At 49.2% G+C, this 21215-nt stretch overlaps 1 protein-coding gene across 2 annotated transcripts in view; it reads right to left on the reverse strand.

Moving 5' to 3' along the window:
- PRKD2 (protein kinase D2) overlaps positions 1-21215 on the reverse strand; it is a 53110-nt gene that overhangs the window by 16343 nt on the left and 15552 nt on the right. For both annotated transcript variants that reach the window (XM_079985357.1, XM_079985358.1), the window contains exons 2-8: positions 18528-18666; positions 12673-12804; positions 8017-8171; positions 5774-5975; positions 5245-5325; positions 4310-4457; positions 2692-2809 (exon numbers count right to left, since the gene is read on the reverse strand). In XM_079985357.1, coding sequence (XP_079841483.1) covers positions 2692-2809; positions 4310-4457; positions 5245-5325; positions 5774-5975; positions 8017-8171; positions 12673-12804; positions 18528-18666 — 975 coding nt within the window. The remainder of the gene's footprint in view (positions 1-2691; positions 2810-4309; positions 4458-5244; positions 5326-5773; positions 5976-8016; positions 8172-12672; positions 12805-18527; positions 18667-21215) is intronic.

Genomic DNA, 21215 nt, shown 5'->3' on the forward strand with positions numbered 1-21215 from the left:
TTGCACTTTGACGTGCTTTCGAACTGCTAGGTGGGCAGGAGCAGGGACCGAGCAACGGGAGCTCACCCCGTCGCGGGGATTCGAACCGCCGACCTTCTGATCGGCAAGTCCTAGGCTCTGTGGTTTAACCCACAGCGCCACCCGTGTCCCTTCCAGGGGTTGAACGAGGCCTTAAAAGCACCTTGAGGACCCAATGCAAGACTTCCACACGCATACTTACACACACAGAGCATTAATTCCATACATTGACATGCGCCATCCGGTTATCTGCCACCCTACATGCTAAAAGCTGCAGGAGGGCCTCTGTTTGCAGCTCCATCAGTACCTAAGGTCTGTTGTGGAACAGCACGGAGCAGGGCCTTCTCTGAGGTGGCACCCCAGACATAGGAGTCCCTCCCATTCAAGAGACAGTTGTCCCCCACCATGTTCACAGATCTGTGACGTCGAGGTGCAATGTTATCTTTTCCCTCTCGGGCCTACGGAGGTGAATAATTGGTTTCTCTGCTGCTAGGCGGCTGTTTTAGAATGCCTGTTCTTTTATGAGGCTCTTATTTTAGGTTTCATTGCATTGCATTTTAATGAAATTCTGGGTACCTCCCCCTAGAGCATCCAAGAGGGAATGTGGGTTATATAGCAGGGCTTACTTCATCAGCTCGTCCAAAAGCTCAGCTATCCCTAGTACTTCAAGACTCCCATAAAAGTGCCTGGCTTTAAACCATCTATCAAAAACTTGTGGCCTATCCCCACAACACCTACTCACTATGGGCCCCACTAAAGCAAACAGTCTAACTGGTCAATGTCTAAAAGATATCGAACATCAGAACAACCTGGCCACTATAAGGAAATTCTGCCCTTGGTATGTTCATTTTCCACCTTTCCATTTTGATTCTCTGGCCCCATGTCTGCACAAACGTATTATCCCAAAATACAGACGTGTTTTTACACTTGCAAGACTGGATGTTTTGCCACCTGCGGTACTTGAGGGTCGATTCCAAAAGATCCCGCCTGAGAAACGCCTTTGCCCCTGTGGAGACGGCAGCACCGAAACAGCGGCACACGTCCTCCTGTCTTGCACTCTCTACAAAGACCTGAGGAACGAGATCATCACCCCACTCATACTAACCATCCCAGGGCGCTCAACCACTGCCACAATGTCCTTTCTTCTATCAGATCAAAATGAGCAGATAACAGCAAAGGTTGCTAGGTTCATAGCGGGGGCAATCAGAATAAGGGCCACTAACTGACGGCTGATTCAGGACTTTAAATTGTGCTCTTATATCAAACTTCCTTTTCTGCGTATACTGTTGCTATGGCCATTGGCTAATGCGAATAAAGTTTTATCTTTTATCTTAGCTCAGCTCCATCAGTCACCTCCTTACCCTGAACTAGGTCAACTGGTGATTATAGGAACAACTGTTTAGAAATTGTTACCCGAGTCTCGATTTTGATCTTCCTCTTCCCTCCCTGTCCCTTTTACCTTGCGTGCCGTGTCTTTTTTTTTTTGTTGTTGTTGTTTTTAAGATTGTAAGCCTGCAGCTAAGGATTTATCTTGGTTGACTATGTGTAAGCCACAGAGGGATCTTTTTCAGATGAAGGTGGGGGCAAGAAATAAATAAGTAACAATAATCAAGATCAGAGCAATAAGCAAGAAAGGAAGGCGCCAACTCTTCTGGCTTGCATCGCTCCATCGCTAGAAGCAGCAAGTGAGAGAGAAAGAGCAAGAGAGCTCTGAATAATAGAAAGGCCCATGCCCCAAGGAGCTTACAAAACCTGCATTTTGCTGGAGGAGCGAGGGTAAGCACAAGCAAACGTATGACTGATGGTGCTATGAAATAAAATCAATCCAATGCCCTTACCTCTCTTGCCCTGACCTAGCCACTGTGATCCACGCGACGGTCACCTCCAGACTGGATTATTGTAACTCGCTCTACATGGGGCTGCCCTTGAGACTGATCCAGAAACTCCAGCGGGTGCAGAATGCCGCGCCGAGACGCCTTATGGGGTCCTCGCCGCACGATCACGTTCACCCAGTGCTATATCAGCTGCACTGGCTCCCGGTGGAGTACAGGATCAGGTTTAAGGTGCTGGTTTTAACCTTTAAAGCCCTATACGGCCTAGGACCCACGTACCTACGGGACCGCCTCTCCTGGTATGTCCCACGGAGGACCTTACGGTCTTCAAACAAAAATATCTTGAAGGTCCCGGGCCACAGAGATGTTAGGCTGGCCTCGACTAGAGCCAGGGCTTTTTCAGCTGTGGCTCCGATCTGGTGGAATGCTCTCTCACAAGAGACTAGGGCCCTGTGGGGCTTCACATCTTTCCGCAGGGCCTGCAAGACAGAGCTGTTCCACCAAGCCTTTGGCTAGGGCGCAGCCTGACTCCCTCCTTTGGCAATCTTCACAGAACTCTAGCCCAATGGTTGCCATCAATTTGATTTGAATTAATTTTATAATGAAATGATTTTAGAATGTTATATTATTTTATTGTTGTTAGCCACCCTGAGCCCGGCTTCGGCTGGGGAGGGCAGGATATAAATAAAAAAATTATTATTATTATTATTATTATTATTATTATTATTATTATTATTATTATTTCCGTGCAGTACTCAGAGGCTGGGGTTTGTTCCAGAGGCCCAGCCTCAATGCCCATCCACCCCAGTCTCGCCCCACTTTCCCCACACCTCCAACTCACCAGGGTGTCCTTGTTGCTGAAATGAACCACCCAGCCTTCCTTTAGAGCCGTGCTGGACTTGCGGGTCGTTTGCCGGACCGACTGGACCACTCGCATCAGGGGGATGTAACCCATGGATCTGGAAGAAGAGGCAAGAGTTGCGCTTTAAATTTGGTGGGTCTGAAAGCGCTGGGTGGGGAAAGAGAGCCACAACAGATGCGACTAAAACTGGGTACGTGTGCTCATGGAAGCCCCTCGGGATTTTTAAAACAATTATTTATTGAACTCGTGTTCCACCTTTCGTCTGAAGATCACAGGGCAGTTCACAAGGCAAAAATGCAAAATGAAAACATAATACAGTGGTGCCTCGCAAGACAAAAAGAATCCGTTCCGCGAGTCTCTTCGTCTTGCGGGTTTTTTCGTTTTGCGAAGCAACCCTATTAGGGGCTTAGCGGATTAGCGCTATTAGCGGCTTAGCGGCTCAGTTGATAAGTGGCTTAGCGGCTTAGCGGATCAGCTGATAAGCAGCTTAGTGGCTTAGCGGATCAGCTGATAAGCGGTTTAGTGGATCAGCTGATAAACGGTTTAGCGGATCAGCTGTTAAGCGGCTTAGCAGCTTAGCGGATCAGCTGATAAGCGGCTTAGCGGCTTAGAAAAAGGGGGGGAGGGGGAAAAACCTGCAGGAACTCGCAAGACATTTTCGTCTTGCGAAGCAAGCCCATAGGAAATTCATTTTGCGAAGCACCTCCAAAAAGGAAAACCCTTTAGTCTAGCGGGTTTTCCGTCTTGCGAGGCATTCGTCTTGCGGGGCACCACTGTAATAAAAAATACAAGCAAAACCGAAACAGTAACTCCTCCCTCCCATCCACAGTTAAAAGGCAATAGAACTTTTTTAAAAACTTGAATTTGTTTACCGCCCTTCATCCATAAACCTCAAGGAGGCCCACAACATAAAAATACAAAATAAACACGCCTGGGTGAAGGGAAACTTTTTTGCCTGGCGCCTAAAGCTATGCCATGAAGGTGGCAGGCGAGGATCGGGAGATAATGACTGTTCCTCTAATTTTTTATCCTGCCCTTCACACCGTGAATTTTTCCCCAACCCCAATTTGTCTTCTTTTTTTTAATTAACGTTCTTATGTCACATATGTATACATTATCATATTACATTACAGGGCATATTATAATATAATTTCCAACTCTTATGTACTCTATATACGTTCTTATGTAAAACTTATGTACTCTATATTTATCATAATTTAAGTACGCATGCCACTTGTATCGGATGTCATGCCCTTCTATATTTAGTACATCCGTATTGCTTAAAAGGAACCAGTCCCTCATCCATGATAAGCAAGCAGCCTCATAGTATAATTTTAAGTTGGCAAGACCAAAGCCTCCCCTTTCCTTAGTATCTATTAAGACCTTATGTTTTATTCTTGGTCTTCTCCCTGACCAAATGATCAATTTTGTCTTTGTCAGTGTCTCCCCACTGCCAGATCAGCAGCAACGGAACGTTTACAAACACTGCAGCTCCTGTAAGGGGAGTGAAAGGTTGGATCCAGCCGTGAAGGGAAACCCCATACAGGACCTAAGGAAAGAAAACGAAGCTGTGGTTTCAGGGACGGCCCTTCCTCACCCCCGGGACTTGCTGTCGTCAGAGTCCTCGCCCATCCTCATCTCGTTCTCTGAATGGGACCCAGGGATGATTCCAGAGTCGTCCGATTCATCCATGAGCGAGTTCTTGTCGGCCTCACTGAGGTCGCTGGCTTCTTCCATCTGCACATCTGGGAGGGTCATAGGAGAGGAATTAAATATATCCAAGACTTCTCCAATCGTTGGGGCAAGGCTGTAGCTCAGCAGTAGAGCATCTGGCTTTGCGTGCAGAAGGTTCCGGGTTCAATTCCAGGTAGGGATAGGAGAGACTCCAGTCTGACACTCTAAAGAGCTGCTGCCAATCAGGGTAGACCAGGGGTGGGGATCATCCAGCCATTGGGCAAATCTTGCCATGCCTGGGAGTTCAATTTGGCCCACAAGGCTATTCCCCCTCAATGCACACCCACCTGTCAATCAGCCACTGGTGATATCAGCTGATGGGCAGGAAGACACGTGGTGGTTATAATAATTAATTGCAATCCTGTTTTCAGTGGGGAACAGGAAAGTGCAACCAAGGCAAGATTTAATCCCCACTCATCAGCAGATGAGCATGGAGGTTAAAACCCTTTGCAAAAGCGCTCTTTGAAGCAGCTCCACACTTCTGCTTTAAGCAAGTAAGCAGCAGTGGCGCGAGGTGAAGGAGAGGAGAAAGAAGCTTGTACAATTCAGGGTTTCCTTCTCCTCTCTTTGCCTCCTTGGCTACAAAGAACTTCTCCAAAGAGTACTTTTGCAAAGAGCTTTGAGCCAACCCAACACTTCTGTTTCAGCTTCTGGAGGCTCAAACAGAAGCCTTACCCAGATGATCAACACACGTTGAACTGGTGGGTCCTAAGCTAAATCACACCCATCTCAAGAGTTAAAACCAGGTCCCTCCCCTCCAGCCACCTCCACGTAACGAGAACAGCGGCCGTCACTCACCTCCGCCGTTAAACAGCGTCTCCCCCAGGCAGTCATTGGGCACCCGAGTCGCGCAACGTTTGTGGCAGTTGAACTTGCAATCTGGAAGGAGTTGGGGAAGGAGGCAAGGCGGGGTGGAAGATCAGCAGCAGGTTAAAAAGTTTCAAGCAAAGGATTCTGGTCTAAATGGACCAATAGCCAGACTTGGAATAAAGGACCTGCAAATGTCCTGCCTTGGTGCTGCTGGACTACAACTCCCATCATCCCTGAACATGGGGCAAAGCTGGCTGGGGATGGTGGGAGTTGTAGTCAAAGAATCATAAAAGGGACCCGAGGGTCATCTAGTCTGACCCCCTGCAATGCAGGAATATCAAGGCAGACTCCCACCCAATTTGGAACTATACCGGACCCTGCTTAGCTTTGCAAACGTGCTGGAAGTTTTATTGCTGCAGTCCAACAAGTCCTGGAGAACCACGGCTGAAGATCCCCAACCCGAGGCAGATGGGAGGCCCAGATCCCTCCCTCGGGGTCCCATCCCCCCCCTCCTCACCTTTGCATTGGAGGCCCTGGCGGAAGAGGCCTTTGAGGAGCTTCTTGCAGTACTGGCAGACGGTGGGCCGGGTGTAGGAGTGAATGAGGAAGGTGTGGGGCACTTTGACCTTGGAGAGGAAGAGCTTGTCTAGCTCAATGGGGCGGCCGATGTAGGTGGAGGAAGTCAGCCGGCGGGGGAAGGTCTCTATCAGGCTCCGAGTCTGCGAGGAGGGAGGGGGAGAAAGGGGAGCCGGAGGGAGAAGGATCAGCTCTGAGCAAACCACCAGGGCATAGAAGAACACCATCTCTACCCTGAGGCGTTATATTTGGGATCCACCCGATTCACTGAGTACCCTGTTTTCAGTGGGGAATAGGATTGTGCAGCCAAGGCAAGATTTAATCCCCACTCATCAGCTGATGAGTATGGATGTTTAAGCCCTTTGCAAAAGGGCTCTTTGAAGTAGCTCCATGCTTCTGTTTTAAGCAAGTAAGCAGCAGTGAAGGAGAGGAGAAAGAAGCATGTATAATTCAGGGAAGGTACCCCCCAAGAGTTATCTAGTCCAACCCCCTGCAATGCCATCCTTGTGTGGGCTCGAACCACCAACCTTCCGGGTCATGTGGGCAGCATGACTAAGCCGCTTCTGGCGAACCAGAGCAGCGCACAGAAACACCATTTACCTTCCCGCCGGAGTAGTACCTATTTATCTACTTGCACTTTGATGTGCTTTTGAACTGCTCGGTTGGCAGGAGCAGGGACCGAGCAACGGGAGCTCACCCCGTCGCGGGGATTTCGAACCGCTGACCTTCTGATCGGCAAATCCTAGGCTCTGTGGTTTAACCCACAGCGCCACCCGCGTCCCAAGGTACCACTGTAATAATATTTGTTTGTTTGTTTGTTTGTTTTGCTGCCCCTCTGACGGGTTACCCCAGTCACTCTGGGCTGCTTCCAGCAAATTAAAACACAACACGACATAAAACAACAAAAACTTCCCTGTACAATTTAAAACGCACCGTCGAAAACTGTTTAAAGCAAATCATGTCTTCACCCTGGAAGCGCACTCCATTGTCTCTCGAGGCAGACATAGCTGTCAACTTACAGATTTGAAAATAAGGGACCAACAGCCTCGGAAATAAGGGATCGGCAGCCAAAATAAAGGATTTTCAGAGCACAGGTATGTTCAACTTTTGAGCCCCTCCGAACCAAAGGCAGAAAGCCCAGCCAGCAGCCAAACAAAGCCTCAAGCGGTGGTTCCCACAGCACAGCAACCCGGCAAAGGGGATGCAGCAAGGAAAACCACCGTCACCTCTCCGCTGGGAAGCGCTGAGCAAAGGCAAGTCCCCAGGCAACGTGGCCGATTTGATCGGCACAAGGCATGCAAGCTCCACCCCCCAGTCATTCTTAGACTCCTTATTGGGTGAGCAACACAGCCAAGCAACACAGTGGGAGCCTCCCTCCTCCCTGGCTGGCAGGGAGGGAGGGAGGGAGAGGAGCTGCTGCCTTTGAAACCCGGGAAATTTAAGGGACATCATCAATAAGGGACAGCAGCGGGACACGGCGCTGTGATAAGGGACTTTCCCGCCGAATAAGGGACGGTTGACAGCTATGGAGGCAAAGGGATGCCAAGGCAAGTTCGCGCCAGAACCAGGTGGGGAGGTGGGCAGGGCAGACCCACTCCCAGCCACATAGCTGTCAACTTACAGATTTGAAAATAAGGGACCTGCAGCCTCACCTGTTCCAGGCACTCCAGTCTTCCTGCAGTCTGGTCAAACTCATGCTGGTAGCTCCGAGAACACTGTCCAACCAACTTTGTAACCAGAGGTTCAACTGAATAGAATCTGAATCACATGCACCACAAGGCCTATGCAGCCTCAACTTAAGATGGCTCCCCGGCCTGGCTTTGCACTGCAGCACGTGCAACAAAATGGCGTCCAGCATTCAAAAAACCCCTCAGCTTGCATTAACTAGCCACACACAAGGCATGCAAGCTCCACCCCCCAGTCGTTCTTAGACTTCTTATTGGGTGAGCAACACAGCCAAGCAACACAGTTGGAGCCTCCCTCCTCCCTGGCTGGCAGGGAGGGAGGGAGGGAGGGAGAGGAGCTGCTTCCTCTGAAATTTAAGGGACATCATTTAAGGGACATTTAAGGGACATCCATCAGTAAGGGACAGCAGCGGGACATGGCGCTGGAATAAGGGACTGTCCCGCCAAATAAGGGACGCTTGACAGCTATGCAGCCAGCAGGGGGCGCATGGGCACTCACCAGATCTTCGGAGCTGGAGGGCAAGGAGTCCGTGATGGAGAGGCGCAGGGACTGAGAGTTGGCTAAGGAGGTGGAAGAGAGACGGCGCTTCCGGGCTCCGCTGCAGTTGTTGGGGATGCTGAAGGCGCAGCGCTTGTGGTAGTTCAGCCCACAACCTGGGAGGAAGATTAGGAGCGTCAAAAATGGCAGGGTCACGAGGTTGGCAGCAGAAACAGCACAGGGAGGCAGGAGAGAGGAAGCCGCCTTAAGCCCGTTATCATCAAGGTATTTGTTTACACCCTGCCTTTTTCCCTGACGAGGGACTCAAGGTGGCTTACAGATAAAAAAAAATAAGAACAGCTAGAAACATGGGACGCAGCGACAATCATGAAAGAAGAATTAAATGCTGATATAATTGAAATTTTATGTACACTGGTACCTCGGGTTACATACGCTTCAGGTTACATACGCTTCAGCTTACAGACTCCGCTAACCCAGAAATAGTACCTCGGGTTAAGAACAGGATGAGAACAGAAATTGTGCTCCGGCAGCGCAGCAGCAGCAGGAGGCCCCATTAGCACCCATTAGAAGTGGTGCTTCAGGTTAAGAACAGTTTCAGGTTAAGACTGGACCTCCGGAATGAATTAAGTTCTTAACCCGAGTATAGTTTTATACTCCTGCTTGGACTACTGCCATGCGCTCTATGTGGGGTCACCTTTGAAGGTGACTCGGAGACTACAACCAATCCAGAATGCGGCAGCTAGACTGGTGACTGGGAGCGGCCGCAGAGACCACATAACACCGGTCCTGAAAGGCCTACTTTGGCTCCCAGTATGTTTCTGAGCACAATTCCAAGTGTTGGTGCTGAGCTTTAAAGCCCTAAACCGCCTCTGCCCAGTATACCTGAAGGAGCGTCTCCACCCCCATCGTTCTGCCCGGACACCGAGGTCCAGCTCCGAGGGCCTTCTGGCGGTTCCCTCCCTGCGAGAAGTGAGGTTACAGGGAAGCAGGCAGAGGGCCTTCTCGGTGGTAGCACCCGCCCTGTGGAATGCCCTCCCGCCAGATGTTAAAGGGATAAATAACTATACAAATTTTAGAAGGTCACCCTGTGTAGGGAGGTTTTTAATGTTTGAAGTCTTTTTTTTAATATATATTTATTAATTTTTACATGAAATTAAAAAAAAAAACATTTCACTATTACTTTTAATAGTCCTTCACTAATACAGCCATACCTTGGGATGAATACGCTTCGGCCTAGGCAAATTCGGGTTGCGCTCCGTGGTGACCCAGAAGTAACGGAGTTACTTCCGGGTTTCGACACGCGCGCATGCGCAGACTGTCAAAATGATGTCACGCGCATGCGCAGAAGCATTGAAACGCGACCCGTCTTGCGTTCCATTCGGGATGAGAACAGGGCTCCGGAACAGATCCTGTTCGCATCCTGAGGTACCACTGTAGTTGTCTTCATACTCTTCATAGTTCATACTCTTCATACTTTTCATAATATTTCATAATTTTTCCTCCTTACAAGACCTCTTGCAATCCTACTAGCATAATCTGTTGTTAATGTCTGAAGTCTTGTTGTGTTTTTATATTATGCTGGAAGCTGCCCAGAGTGGCTGGAGAGACCCCAGTCAGATGAGTGGGGTACAAACACCAACAATTTAGTTATTCTGATAACCGAGAGAAGAGGAATTGGGGACTATCTAGTTCCCTATTCCCTACACTGACTGGCAGCGGCCCTTGGTTCCAACCCTGGCACCTCCAGGGCTGGGGCAGGCTCCTGAAAATCCCAGAGAGTTGCTGCCAGTCAGTGTAGGGAATACTGAACCAGATACTGTTCGGATGCGGGGAAAGGCTCGGGGCACGAGAATCTGCTTAATAATAATAATAATAATAATAATTATTATTATTATTATTATTATTATTATTATTATTATTATTTATTATTTGTATGCCGCCCATCTGGCTGGGCTTCCCCAGCCACTCTGGGCGGCTTCCAAAAAAAACATTAAAATACTGTAATACATCAAACATTAAAAGCTTCCCTAACGGGGCTGCCTTCAGATGTCTTCTAAATGTCTGGTAGTTGTTTATCTCTTTGACATCTGCCTGGTTCCCTGTAACTTGGCTTCTCACAGCGAGGGAACCGCCAGAAGGCCCTCGGCGCTGGACCTCAGTGTCCGGGTAGAACGATGGGGGTGGAGATGCTCCTTCAGGTATACTGGACCAAGGCTGTTTAGGGCTTTAAAGGTCAGTACCAACATTTTGAATTGGGCTCGGAAACGTACTGGGAGCCTATGTATGTCTTTCAAGACCGGTGTTATATGGTCTCGGTGGCCACTCCCAGTCACCAGTCTAGCTGCCGCATTCTGGATTAGTTGTAGTTTCTGGGTCACCTTCAAAGGTAGCCCCACGTAGAGCGCAATGCAGTAGTCCAAGCGGGAGATAACCAGAGCATGCACCACTCTGGCGAGACAGTCTGCGGGCAGGTAGGGTCTCAGCCTGCGCACCAGATGGAGCTGGGAGACAGCTGCCCTGGACACAAAATTGACCTGTGCCTCCATGGACAGCTGTGAGTCCAGAATGACTTCCAGGCTGCGCACCTGGTCCTTTGCAAACAGGACGTTGCAGGTTTGATCCCCGGAGAGGTAGGCCTGGAAGAGAAACCGCCCCCCCCCGCGTGAAATCCCTGGGGAGCTGCTGCCAGCCAGTGTAGGAAATACTGAAGTAGGTGACTCAGTATAAATGCAGTTCCCTGCGTTTCCAAATGCTCTGCAAACCGCGTGGGAACCGAGCAGTGGAAGGGGCTGGTGGTAGGGCGAGGTTTTCCGCCTTCGATTAAGCATTAAGCACCGTAATGGCCTAAAAGCCCGATGCGTTGTGTCCTGCCGGGGCCCCAGGGCAGGTGCAGAGCGAGAGCATGTGGCTCAAAGGCTCACGTGGCTTTGGAGGTCAAAACCAAAAGCCCAAGGGCAGCGGCCCCTGCGTGGGAGACTGGAACGCTCTGGGCCGCTGCTCCCAAACAGCAGGCGAAGGGGCCAAGCTGCGTCCGGACTCTGCCACTTGGGATGGCAGGAGGGGGTAAACTTAACAGGGGGCAAAACAAACCTAATGTTTCAAGGAGAGGGTGTCCCCCGTCCTCTTCTCCCTGATATGTCATTTTTCTACAGGTACCAAATATTTTATTTCCTTTTCTTTGGGCAGTAGAGATTCTCAGCTGTCCTTTTTTCTTTTTTCTTTTTTCTTAAGGGATGTTTCTAGACCTCATGATACCCTTGGAAATGTGCCGGCAAGAAAATCGCTGGGCGTCTGACAGGGCACCCAAATAAGAGAAGGCTCCCGGCCATTGGGGAAAAATTCTTGCCTCACCTTCCTCTCTAACAGATAGCAAAAGCAGAGTAGAATATGTGAGGTAAGAAAGCAGATATTTTGTGAGGTAAGAAAGCAAATTGTGGCTCAGTTTCCACAATTTAATGCAAAGTTTTCTTGCAGTGAAATAAATAAATAAATAAATAAATAAAAAACAGCACGTCTATTACTCTTGAGGGAGCCCATGACTCCAAATCCCATCATCCAAGGACATAGCCAGGATTTTAGTTGGGGGGGGGGACACCGACATGATTGGTCCGTTAGTTACCGTATTTTTCGCTCCATAAGACGCACCTGACCATAAGACGCATCTAGTTTTTAGAGGGGGAAATGCAAGGGAAAAAATATTCTTTAAAGGGAGCGCTGAGCAGAGCCTGAATGCATCCCAGGCTCTGCTCAGCGTTCCCTTTCACGAGCCGTGTGGAGCGTGTGTGCGGCGCTTGTGGGCTTTTTCTCGAGGAGGGAGAAGGGCAGCTCTTCCCCTCCTCGGGGAAAAGCCCCCAAGCGCCGCACACACGCTCCGTGTGGCTCTTTGAAGGGAGTGCGGCTCTTGGGGGCTCTTGCGGGAGGTGGGGGGACAAAGCCACGTGCTCTGTCCCTTCCCCCACCTCCCACAAGAGCCGCGCACTAAGCCAGAAGCCAGGACAGCAAGTGGGATTGCTGCGCAGCGATCCCTCTTGCTGTCCTGGCTTCTGGGATAGCAGCGCACAGCCTCTCCTGGTCAGCGGAATGAAGGCTCCCCCAAGAGCTGCGCTCCCTTTAAAGAGCGTGCGGAGCGTGTGTGTGGCTCTTGGGGGCTTTTCCCCGAGGAGGGAGAAGGGACTGGTGAGCTGCCCTTCTCCCTCCTCGGGGAAAAAGCCACATGCACTCCACACGGCTTTTTAAAGGGAGCTCTGAGCAGAGCTTCCCGCCTGCATTCGCTCCATAAGATGCACACACATTTCCCCTTACTTTTCAGGAGGAGAAATGTGCGTCTTATAGAGCGAAAAATCCGGTGCGTATTTCTATTGTTTTGCTTGATCTAAGGGGGGCAGCAGTCCCCCCTGCCCCTCCCTTGGCAGCACCCATGACATCACCCCTGGGCAACAGCCAAACTGGCTGGGCCTGATGGGAACTGGAGTCCAGCAACATCTAGGGAGGGCACAGATGTTCCTCAGCCCCCCAGGGGAAAGGTCTTCAGGGACAAAATGGGCAAATGATCCAAATAAGTCTTTATGCCTTGGGAGGAAATGCCAAGCCAGGTCTTGGCAGACAAAAAACCCTCCGCCTTCCCGCAGAAAAATCAAATCAAAGAGGAAGCCTTACCATCACACTTGAGCCCTTGGCGTACCAATCCGAAGAGCATCTCACCGCAGTGGTCGCAGAAAGCCGGCGCGCGATAGGAGTGCACGTTGAGAGCGTGCGGTCGGATCCGGAAGTCCTCAAAAGTGGCGGAAGCTAGGAGAGGAGGAGAAGGAAGGCGCTTAGAATAACATTGGAAGAGGCTTGCAGGATCAGGCCCCTGGCCCATCCAGTCCGGTAAACTGGCATACGCAGAGCAGGATCAGAGTACAGTGGTACCTCAGGTTAAGTACTTAATTCATTCCGGAGGTCCGTTCTTAACCTGAAACTGTTCTTAACCTGAAGCTCCACTTTAGCTAATGGGGCCTCCCGCTGCCGCCGCACCGCCGGAGCACAATTTCTGTTCTCATCCTGAAGCAAAGTTATTAACCTGAAGCACTGTTTCTGGGTTGGTGGAGTCTGTAACCTGAAGCATATGTAACCTGAGGTACCACTGTACTAGAGTACTGCATTTAATACAGTGGTGCCTCGCAAGACGAAAAGAATCCGTTCCGCGATTCTCTTCGTCTAGCGGTTTTTTCGTCTTGCGAAGCAAGCCCATTGACGGCTTAGCGGATTAGCGCTATTATTGGCTTAGCAGCTTTTAGCGGCTTTTAGCGGCTTAGCGGATCAGCTGATAAGCGGCTTAGCGGCTTAGAAAAAGGAGGGGGGGAGGAAAAAAAAGTCAGAAAAACTCGCAAGACATTTCGTCTTGTGAAGCAAGCCCATAGGGAAATTCGTTTTCTGAACCGCCTCCAAAACGGAAAACCCTTTCGTCTAGCGGGTTTTCCGTCTTGCGAGGCGTTCATCTTGCAGGGCACCACTGTACTATTCTTCCGCATAGATTGGTGCCCAAATTATTAGATCTGGGACTTCCACTGCGTTTGTGCAGGTGGATATTAGATTTTCTATCAAGCCGTTCCCAAAGGGTCAGGTTGGGTTCCCACGTCTCTGCGGATCTCATCATGAATACGGGGACCCCGCAGGGGTGCGTGTTGAGCCCGCTTTTATATATATGCTCTATACAGCTGACTGTGCCCCCAAATACCCCAGTAATAAGACCATTAAGTTTGCGGATTATACAACGGTGGTTGGTTTAATCACGGCTGGAGAGGGGGAGGCAGCCTAGAGGAAGGAAGTTGAGCAGTTGGGGGAGTGGTGCAGGAAAAAGAACTTACTCCTTCACTTAAAGAAAACAAAAGAGATTATTGTGGACTTTAGGAAATGTAAATTGAATAATTCAGCCACTTATTATTGAGAGGAAGTGTGTGGAGCAGGTCTCAGTGTTACGATTTCTGGGAACGGAGTTGAGAGACGACCTAACCTGGGGAGAAAACAGCAAAGACCTGGTGAAGAGAGCACAGCAGAGGTTATATTTTCTGAGAATCCTCTGGAAAAACAATCTCTCAAAGGACCTGTTGATGGCATTTTACCATTGTACTGTGGAAAGTGTATTAACTTATGGTCTGTGTGTGTGGTTTGGGAGCTGAACGGCCAGGGGGAAAACAATGCTGTCCAGGGTTGTAAAGACTGCGGATAGAATAATTGGGTGCACTCTTCCCACCTTGGATCAAATCTATGCTTCCAGGTGTCATAAGAAAGCAGCAGAGATAGCGCAGGATAGTGCGCACCCCAGAAATGATCTCTTTCAGCTTCTGCCTTCTAGAAGAAGGTACAGGGTTATAAAGACTAGGACTAGCTGCCTGAGAAACAGTTTCTATCCAAATGTGATTCTGGTTTTAAACGCAGTATAGGTAAAGGTCAAGGGTCCCCTGACCATTAGGTCCAGTTGTGGCCGACTCTGGGGTTGTGGCGCTCATCTCGCTTTATTGGCTGAGGGAGCCGGCGTACAGCTCCCGGGTCATGTGGCCAGCATGACTAAGCCGCTTCTGGCGAACCAGAGCAGCGCACGGAAACGCCGTTTACCTTCCCGCCGGAGTGGTACCTATTTATCTACTTGCGCTTTGATGTGCTTTTGAACTGCTAGGTTGGCAGGAGCAGGGACCGAGCAACGGGAGCTCACCCCGTCGCGGGGATTCGAACCGCCAAACTTCTGCTTGGCAAGTCCTAGGCTCTGTGGTTTAACCCACAGCGCCACCCGCGTCCCATGATCCATGGTAGTCACAAATTCTTCTCCATGAATTTATCCATAGCTGTCAACCTTCCCCTTTTTTGCGGGAAATTCCCTTATTCCTGCGCCGTTTCCCGCTGCTTCCTGCTGCTATCCCGGATTGTTAGATATCCCGTAGACTGTCCCCGGGGCAGGTGAGGCTGTTGATCCCTTATTTTCAAATCTGAAAGTTGATAGCTATGAATTTATCTTCTAAAGCCTTCTTAGCTGGTGTCCATCAGAGCCTCCTGCAGGATAGAGTTCCGTAGTTCATATGTGAATAAGCCCCTTCTTTTATCTGCTTTGATTCTTGCCATGTTCAGAAAGTGAGAGGGGTTTTTTAAAAAAAGGGAAGCAGCAATTCAATTTCAAGGATTAACGGAGCACAGTGGAGCTAGGGGATTTCAAAGCAGGGAGGGGGGGGAAAAAAGTCCTCCCATGATCACTGCCTGGCCCCCAGAACATTCTCCAGGCCACCTCTCCCCGGCCCTTTGCAAGGGCTTTGGAATGAGGCAAAGGGAGGAGTCACATCAATTGCTCTGCCCACTTTTGTCCCAGGCCCCGCCCACCTGACATATGGCCCCTGGGAGCTACCCCAGGAGGGGATCTGGCCCTCGGGGTAGAAAAAGCTTTTGCACGCAAGGCAGATGCTGTAACGCTGAGCTATGACTCTTCCCCTCAGAGTTATCAGTCTTCTGATAATCTGCCACATAAAAAAAGATAAAAGTCTACAAAAGTGCCAAGGTTTTGTTCTCAGCTGAATGTGGTTTGTTTAGGTCAGCAGACTGATGCCCTCCAGATTTTTTGGACTACAACTCCCATCATCCCTGACCATCGGTTGCACCGGCTAAGGCTGATGGGAATTGTAGTCCAACACATCCGGCGAAGGCTTCTTTAGGAACTTACCATTGCATGAAAACAGGCACAGGGGAGATTCTAGATTTAGAGGCTGAAATAGTGCAGGTTATCTGACGGCACTGCATTAAATCATCCGTCGTGGGAGACCCGGATTCAAATCCTGCCTCCAGGCACAATGCTAGCTGGGTGCCACTGACTGAACTCCACTCCCAGTCTAACCTGGTATCTCACGTGGCTGTTCTAAATAATTTTATCAAGGGCTGCCAGGCCAGACATTTAAAAGCGGACAGGGAAACAAGGCACTCTGTACTCTCTCAGAGACACTCTTGCCTGTCCCTGTTTAGGAGCCCATCCACATGCCCCAGCTGAAATAGTTTAGAAATGAGTGGCCTCTGGGAGACCTTGTCCTAGTCGCCATGTTTCAAGCCTGGCTTGCCTCGCAGAGTTGTTGTGAAGTGGAAATGAGGGAGCAGCTGGAGGCTAACCCACCCTAGGCATAGCTGTCAAGCGTCCCTTATTTGGAGGGACAGTCCCTTATCCCAGCGCCATGTCCCGCTGCTGTCCCTTATTGATGGATGTCCCTTAAATTTCCCTGGTTTCAAAGGAAGCAGCTCCTCTCCCTCCCTCTCTGCCGGCCAGGGAGGCTCCAACTGTGTTGCTTGGCTGCCTGGCCCGCCCCCCTCCGGCCTCCTCTCACCAGCCTTGGCCCCCGGGAGCCCCTCCCTGGGAGCCTCAGGCCCTTCCGCCGCCATCCTCCTCGTGGCCGCCTGTGTGTCTCTGCCTCGGGCCTCCCCTCTGCCCGTCACCACCGTGCCCGCTCCCGCTAGGCCGTACTGCGGCTGTGCCGCCGAAGGACCCGAATGAGATGGGCAGCCTGGCATGGTCTATGAATTGCTGAGGAGCCTTGAGAGGAGAGCGAGGGCAACCATGGAGAAAGCAGTTCAGAGAGAGGAGGGAGAGGAGGAGGCGGAGGCGCGGACAGGTGTTCCAAGGACTACAAGGGAAGGACCGCAAGCACTTCTCCCATAGATTTGTAGTGGTAGACTAGCATAGATGGTCTGATCTGCGGGTTTACTTCGGGCGCTATTCCCCCCCCCCTTCCTCCCACCACACCTGATGGAACTGAGAGCTGCAGATGGAGCACGAGAGAAAAGATACAGAACTGCAGCAGCATCTTCGTAGCTTGGACTTCGTTTTGCGCAAAAAGCGGTTGCTGCTTGTAGTTATTTAATTGCAGTGTTTCATCAGCTGGTGTCTTGAGCAGCAACCTCTGGAAAGGAAGGGCTAAAAACCGGCGCTGCTCTCCAAAATTATCTGGTCCCTTTTAACTGGTTGACTAAAATCCCTTATTTTGGCTGCTGGTCCCTTATTTTCAAATCTGTAAATTGACAGCTATGACCCTGGGCTCCTCTGATTTTGATCGCCCCAGGCAGAAGCAGCTGTTTCTAGGGGGCTTCCCTAGCCCCTCCCAGGTAGGCAGGAAGTGCCCCGGGTCCCTCGGGTGCAAGAGGAGATCCGGAAGGAAGCACCTTCCACCGCCCTTCCCCCAAGCGGAGGAAAGGGGTTGTCTGTACCCAAAACCCACATCCTGCTCCGTTGCCTGGGCGTAGGATTCAAAAAACATCACCTGCCGCCTTCAGCGAGCGAAAGATCTAGGCAGGAGAGAGAAAAATACAGAGAGACAGAGAGATGGAGGAATGTGCCAGCCTTTGTTAAGGAACCAGCGTAGCGAAACGGTTGGAGCACTGCACCAGGACTTGGCAGAGACCAGGGTTCAAATCCTGCCATGAAGCTAACTAATAATAATAATAATAATACTAATCAATAGCCGCAAGGCTATTGATTGCGAAAAATTGGAAAAGCGGTATTATACCGACAAAAATAGAGTGGCTTGCCAAATGATTGGAGTACTACAATATATCCAAAACAATGGGAGAAATTGGAAGGATCTCAAAAGAGAAGATAGACAGGGATTGGAAGGTGTTTAAAGGATACTTGCAAAACCATACTGAAAAATCAGAACTCCTATTAGAATAAACAAGTTCCGTTTTAAATACTGAAATACTAAATAAGATGGATAACAATGTGTAATAGAAAAAGAAGCATGAAATTAGGTTAAAGGTGTGTGAAAGAAAGCAATAGAAGTGGAAAGAAATTGCAATTGAGTAGATTGGAAGTCTAACACAAAGGTGGGGTGAGGGGTGGTGGATGGTGGTGGGAAAAGGAATTATCTGTGGGACTGAATGTAGGTATGTTTGTATATATTTAAGGATTGTATGAAATGTATGTTTGTATGCTTGTATATTCGCAATATGTGTGTATTAATGCTGAATTATTTTAACAATAAAAACTTATTTTTTTTAAAAAAAAGAAAGTCCCATGAACCAATGGAAGCAATAGGGGGGGGGGGAAAGGACTTGGCAGAGACCAGGGTTCAAATCCTGCCATGAAGCTAAATAATAATAATAATAATAATAATAATAATAATAATAATAATAAATTATTTATACCTCGCCCTCCCCAGCCAAGAAGGGCTCAGGGCGGCAAAAACCAGGTATAAAAACAATGGATTCAAATACAACTTAAAAACAAGATTAAAATACAACATGCAGCCTCATTTCAGTAGAAACTCAAATCAAAAACTTTTTGGGCATGAAAACTGGGTGGCCTTGGGGGGCAGCCGCTGCCTCTCAGCCTAGCCTACCTCCCAGGGTTGTTGTGGGGAGTGAAAGAGGAGAAGTAAATGCACGTTCCCTTAGAATCGTAGAATTTTCGAGTCGGGAAGGGATACCCCCAAAGCTCATCTAGCCCAACCCGCCATCGTGCGGAACCCACAGCCGAGCCAGTTCATGATTCCACTAAGCCAGCTCACCTGAGAGCACCACCTCCACCAGGTCGCCTTCCTGGATGTCGCTGGCGGCCCGGACCAGCTGCAGGATGTTGGCCGAGGACGGGTCGTGCTTGAAGAGCAGAATCTTGTCGTAGAGGCAGTAGAATCCGCACTCGGGGAACTGAAAAGGAAGAGACAGAGGTGGATAGGGAGAGCCAGGGAAAACAACTCTAAGAATCCAGAATGCAGCAGCTAGACTGGTAACTGGGGGGCGGCTGCCGAGACCTACATTGGCTCCCAGTACGTTTCCGAGCACAATTCAAAGTGTTGGTGTTGACCTTTAAAGTCCTAATCGGCCTCAAAGGCCCAGTATACCTGAAGGAGCGTCTCCACCCCCATCGTTCTGCCCGGACGCTGAGGTCCAGCGACAAGAGCCTTCTGGCAGTTCCCTCATTGCAAGAAGCCAAATTACAGGGAACCAGGCAGAGGGCCTTCTTGGTAGTGGCAGTCCCTGTGGAACGCCCTCCCATCAGCTGTCAAGGAGATAAACAACTACCTGGCATTTAGAAGACATCTGAAGGCAGCCCTGTTCAGAGAAGTTTTTAATGTGTGACATTTTAATGTATTTTTGGTCTCTGTGGAAGCCGCCCAGAGTGGGCGGGGTACAAATAATAAATTATTATTATTATTATTATTATTATTATTATTATTATAAGGCACTCTTTGTTTTTGCACTCATTATTTATTTTGTGTTTTTATCCTCTATTTTCATCTTGTGAACTGCCCTAAGGGCGTGTGTGTCTGTGTATCTATATATATCAAAAGAAGGAGATTTTTCAAAGCATGCTTTGCTGGCCTGGTGCACCTTCCAAAAGATTTGGACTATAACTCCCATCAGCCCAAGCCTGCTGGGAGTTGTAGTCCCAAACATCTGGAGGGCGCCAGGTGAGCAAAAAGAGACTTCAAAGGTTTCAGGGAGGAGGGGTGGGAGCGGTGACGGACCTACATTTTGGGGTCCCCAAAGCTTGGACTGATTTGGGGTTCCATTTGCAACCAGCATCACGGTCTGGGCAACCACTGCTACCTTCTCCAATGGGTTTGTTCCAGATCATCACAATTGTGTTTTTTTTAAAAAAATAAAGCTACTACATCTCAGATTTTGATGAAAATCTCCATACTGGATTATTGCTCCAGTCCTCTGAGAATCTCTGGTCCCACAGGTTTTGAATCCTTCCTGTTAGTTTATCCAATTCTGCATAGTCCGTTAATTTCATCTGCCATTCATCTTTCGTCGGTAATTCTTCTTGTTTCCATTTCTGTGCCAATAACACTCTTGCTGCTGTTATTGCATATAAAAACAGTTTACTATCCTGTCTGTTAACATCCTCCCCTACAATGCCAAGTAAAAATGCTTCTGTTTTTTTTTTTAATAAATGTGGATTTCAACATTTTTTTCATCTCATTATATATCATTTCCCAAAAGCTTTTCACTTTCTTACATTCCCACCACATGTGATAAAAAGATCCTTCTTTTTCTTCACATTTCCAACATTTATTACTTGATCCTTTTTTTCTTTACATTTCCAACATTTATTTTAGCTAATATCACTGGTGTAATAAGACACCCCTCCCCTTTCTATGCACTTCAATGCACTTGGGCGTTGCTCAGTTAACTCCAGCGCAGTCAGAATGCTGTTTGAACAGGGTTGCGGTGAAAGTAGCAGGTTCATCCCTGGGACACTGCAGGGAGACGGAAAGAGAGACAAGTCTCTGCAAGTTGGCGGTGGTTTCAGGTTTGAGCCCTTTGTGTACCCGGAGGTCAATCGCAGCAGCGGCAAACTTTTAAAATCCAAAGCAATACTCTGTGCTGATTCTGGCTACAAACAGGGTTGCTTCCCAGTGAGTAACAATGTGCTCTGGGCAGCCAGGCGGGGAAACTTTCAGAAACCGAAAGACAGATGGTCCTTTCTTTGGGGCGGGTCACTGATGCGTCAGGAATCGAGGCAGGTCTTAAAAATGCGGGCCGACGAGATTTCAGCTACATTAATTGGGCAGTGGCTCGGCTGAAGCAACGGGTTGAAAGCATGACAGTTTGGTTAGGTGGAGAAACTTTATTTTGTGCCAGTGGGCCGGATCCTCATCTGTTGCCGCCCCGCAGGCTGGTTTTGACAGGTGAGTGGGGCAACCAGTCACTATGAGGCCACGTGATTGATTGATTGATTGATTGGTGGGTCGTTCCGCCCGCAGTGGAAGTCTGCCAGCAGCACGTCCCAAGCGCACAGCAGCCAGCTGGTTTGTCGGGCGCCTGGGAACCGCAGCGCAAGGCGCTGGGCTGCTCCTGTGGCACCAAGCAGTTTCCATGGAAAAACTGTTGCTAAAACAGAGCTTTTCAGCTCATGGAATCATATAGTCGGAAGGGAACTCCAAAGGTCAACTAGTCCAACCCCTTGCAAAGCAGGAATCTCAGCTAAAGCATCCATGGCAGATACGATACAATAATCTTTATTGTCATTGTCCCATACTGAACAACAAAATTGAAAAAATCTACATGAGACATTCAAAAAGCAACAAGCCTGCTATCCCAGCCTGGTTGACCCCTAAAAACTCTGATACCCCATAACTGAATACAATATACTCCCACAGAGACTACCTTACACTGCGTTTAAAACCAAAATCGCATTTGGATAGAAACTGTTTCTCAGGCGGCTAGTCCTAGTCTTTATAACCCGG

The sequence above is a fragment of the Podarcis cretensis genome, assembly GCF_951804945.1.
Source record: "Podarcis cretensis genome assembly, chromosome: 8".
Lineage (NCBI taxonomy): Eukaryota > Metazoa > Chordata > Lepidosauria > Squamata > Lacertidae > Podarcis > Podarcis cretensis.